This window comes from Gekko japonicus, unplaced genomic scaffold, assembly GCF_001447785.1.
Source record: "Gekko japonicus isolate JY-2015 unplaced genomic scaffold, Gekko_japonicus_V1.1 scaffold2621, whole genome shotgun sequence".
In the NCBI taxonomy this organism is placed as follows: domain Eukaryota; kingdom Metazoa; phylum Chordata; class Lepidosauria; order Squamata; family Gekkonidae; genus Gekko; species Gekko japonicus.
The window spans coordinates 68,779-72,230 of NW_015165321.1; the positions used below are offsets into that span (position 1 = coordinate 68,779).

At 46.7% G+C, this 3,452-nt stretch overlaps 1 protein-coding gene across 2 annotated transcripts in view; it reads right to left on the minus strand.

Annotated features, from left to right (window-relative positions):
* Positions 1-2,787, minus strand: part of SRXN1 (sulfiredoxin 1) — a 10,087-nt gene extending 7,300 nt beyond the window's left edge. For both annotated transcript variants that reach the window (XR_001482489.1, XM_015410527.1), the window contains exon 1: positions 2,444-2,787. Coding sequence is in view for 1 of the 2 variants with exons in the window: in XM_015410527.1 (XP_015266013.1) it covers positions 2,444-2,770 (327 nt within the window). In the remaining variant the exon portion in view is untranslated. The remainder of the gene's footprint in view (positions 1-2,443) is intronic.
* Between the last annotated feature and the right edge of the window lie 665 nt (positions 2,788-3,452).

The window sequence follows — 3,452 nt, forward strand, 5'->3', positions numbered from 1 at the left end:
CTTCCGAGGACTGCTCGTGTTACCTCAATAGAGACCTCATGTTACCTGTATTCTGATTAGGAAACACAAGGGAGCCAGAGACCCAGAAGATTTTAGTTAAAGCTTTATTGCTAGCAAAGTGGGAAAAACTTGCAAAGGGTTTTTCCTTCTTTTTTTTTAACAGATAATTTTTATTCTTTTTCATAAACAGCAATGATTTACAAGATAAGCATGAGCATAGCTTTCAATGGCTTCATACATTTCATAGTTTGTCGATATTATACAGTTTGCAAATGACCATAGATGAAGGGTGTTTATTACATCAGGTACTCTTTCTTTGGTAGATAGATGCACTAGTATGGGGTACCATATACATACAAAGTCATTCTGACCACCTCTAGATTGATTTTGATTCAGCTTATCTGAGATTTTCTCCATTATATAAAGGTTCCATAGCTTTTTGTACCAGAGGGTTTACATTTAGCCTACTCGTGGATTTCCATGTGGCTGCTAATGTGGTTTTGGCTGCAAATAGTAACAGAGAGATTCTTTTCTTTTGTGTATTAGATAGGGCTTTTTCCTCTCTGAGATTTAAAAGCAGAGCTTCCGGGGATTTGTCTATCTTGCTTTTGGTTATGATCGTTATTTCCTCTATTATTTTATCCCAGAAGGATGCTACCTCCAGGCAATCGTACCAGCAGTGTATGTAACTGCCTATTTCCTTACACTCCCTCCAACAAAGTGGGCTTGAATTATTTGCAAAGTATGATATTTGTTGAGGAGTTTTGTACCGGGTGGATATTATTCTGAAACTTTGCCATTTTTGTGTAATTATAGGAGATTTGTTTTCATAGGTTCTCCAGATATCTAGCCATTTATCTTGGGTGAGTTCTGGGGGAAAGTGTGTAAAGCAAAGGGTTTTTCCGAAGAGCATGAAGTTACATCCGTGCTTAATATACAGTTTCAACAAGCGGAGGTGTAATCTATTTTCCTAAAGATACCTGTCCTTAAAGATCTATTCTGGGGACTTGACATTTCACCCATGCCAAGTTCCTGTGCTTTCATGTTATCAAAGACTGGTACAAGTTTCCCGATTTAGCGTCCCGCCGTAGCATACCTGGGTTCCCTAGATACCAATCCTTTGAAGTAATTTTAACTTCTATGGATATGTTCCTCAGGTGCACATTAATTAGTATGCATAGTTAAGAGTCGGCTAGGCATAACAGCTAATGGCCAAAGGCTTAATCAGTAACCTCTGGCTTTTGCAGCAAACGTGAATAAGTTAGCCGAAGCCTCTATGCTTTGGGGTCTTTGCTATAAGGCTGTTTGGGGGCCTAGAGCAAGCTAGGCCAAGATCCATCACTCGTGAGAGAGCCTGTGACTGACCCAAGGTCACACCAGCAGCTGCATGAGGAAGAGTGGGGAATCAAACCCGGTTCTCCCAAATTAGAGTCCCCGCTTCTAACCAGTATGCCAGACTGGCTCTCACCACACCAAACTGTCCGCCTTTGGAAGTGGACATTTCGTCCAGACGAACTGATCTCTGTTGCCTGGAGCGCAACCGTAATCCCGGGAGATTCCCCCGCCACCGCCTGGAGACTGGCAACCAGCCCTACAGGGGCACGCTCCCGCTCTGGCCCTCGAGTAGAGATGTAAAATTTCCGGAAATTTTGAAGCTCGGAAAAAACGGAAACTTTCAGAAAAATTGAAAAAAATGCTACATTAGCATTTCTTTTGTCTTTTCCAGATTGAAAGTCATTCTGTTACTTTAGGAACATAAAATATGACTATGGACATTTTTATTTGGCATGAAATTATCACAACTAGCCTATTAAAAATATAGTGCATCCAAACAATTATTACAAACAGAATACCCACCCACATGCAAAAACAAAGCTGGAACCTTTTTCTTTTCTTCTGACCATCGCACCTCCTAAAGGAAGAAATGCATCTTGTTCTTGCATTGGAGAGTTCCGTTGGTAAGCTAGGACTTGCTTGTCCTCCGTGCACAGGAATTAGATCAATCTGATACCGCATATATATATTTCTTTTTATTGCATTTGCAAAGCGCAAGCTCCTCCTTAATATTCCTTATGATGTATCTTCTCTGGAATGTTTTGCTAACCTGGGTTTGCTTTTTATGATCCTGTATGCTGTTTGATGGGTCTTTTGACCCTAATAAATAATGATGATGATGATATATTTTAGAAAGGATTTGGAAAATATTTGAACCCCTTGTCTTGAAACATTGCATTCATCGTGTTAAAATAAAACGTTCCATAATCTTTTTCTTTTTTCTTTTTTTCAATTTTTCGGAAAAAAAAACAAAAAAAAATTCGGGGAAAAAACGTTTTTCCCCCAAATTTTTCCGGTTTTTTCCCGGGCCTTCACATCTCTACCCTCTAGCCTATGGGGGAACAGGCTGGAGCCAGAACTTAGGCTCCCCGCTCGCTCCCTCGCTCACCTGGATGGTCCGCATGAGGCTCTGCACCTTGCGCTCGTCCAGCACGGGCGGGATGGGCCGGATGATGACCCGCATGGGCACCCGGTGGGTGGCGGGGATGCCGTGCGAGTGGATGCTGCGGACGCCCTCGTCCTCCATGCCCAACCGACGCTCGCCTGCGAACCCCCCGCTTCTCTCGGGCGCGCTTATACCGGTCGGGAGAGAGAGGCCGGCCTGGACTGCACCATTGCTGGGGAACGGGGGGGGGTGTCGATGGACACAGGAGCCCTTCCAAGCACGCACACACGCCGTAGCCGTTGTCTTGCCGTCCGGGCTGCTGGGGTGCATGCCAACCCCAGGCCCCGATGCCGGGCGGGGGGCTCCGGGGCTCCAGGAGGCGGCGCCGCCGCTGCTGCAAGCGGAGCTCCCCCCCCGGCCGGCGTCTCTCTTGGAAAGGGCCCGAGCCGGTGACGCAGGCGGGCGGACGTGTTTGCAAACGTCTCTTCCTGGGCCGGGCCAGTCGCTCCTTTTGCCGAGTCACGGTGAGAGTTTAAACATTAAAAGCTGCCTTAGGATGAATCAAATTATTGCCTACTCAACACTGCCTGCTCTGCCTAGGAGCTAGGGTTGCCAGCTCTGGGCTGGAAAATACCTGGGGACTTTGGGGGTGGATCTGGAAGAGGGCAGGGTTTGGGGAGGGGAAGGGCCTCAGCATGGTAGAATGCCAAAGAGCCCACCCTTCAAAGCAGCCATTGTCTCCAGGGGAGCTGATCTCTGTCAGCTGGAGATCAGTTGTAGAAGCGGGAGATCTCCAGGCCCCACCTGGAGGCTGGCCTCTTTTTGTAGCAGGGACTCCTTTGCATATTAGGCGACACACCCCTAATGTAGCCAATCCTCCGAGAGCTTACAGAGCTCTTCTTACAGGGGCTGCTGTAAGCTCTTCGGGGATTGGCAACATTAGGGGATGTGTCGCCTAATATGCAAAGGAGTCCCTGCTACAAAAAGAGCCCTACTGGCAACCCTACTAGAA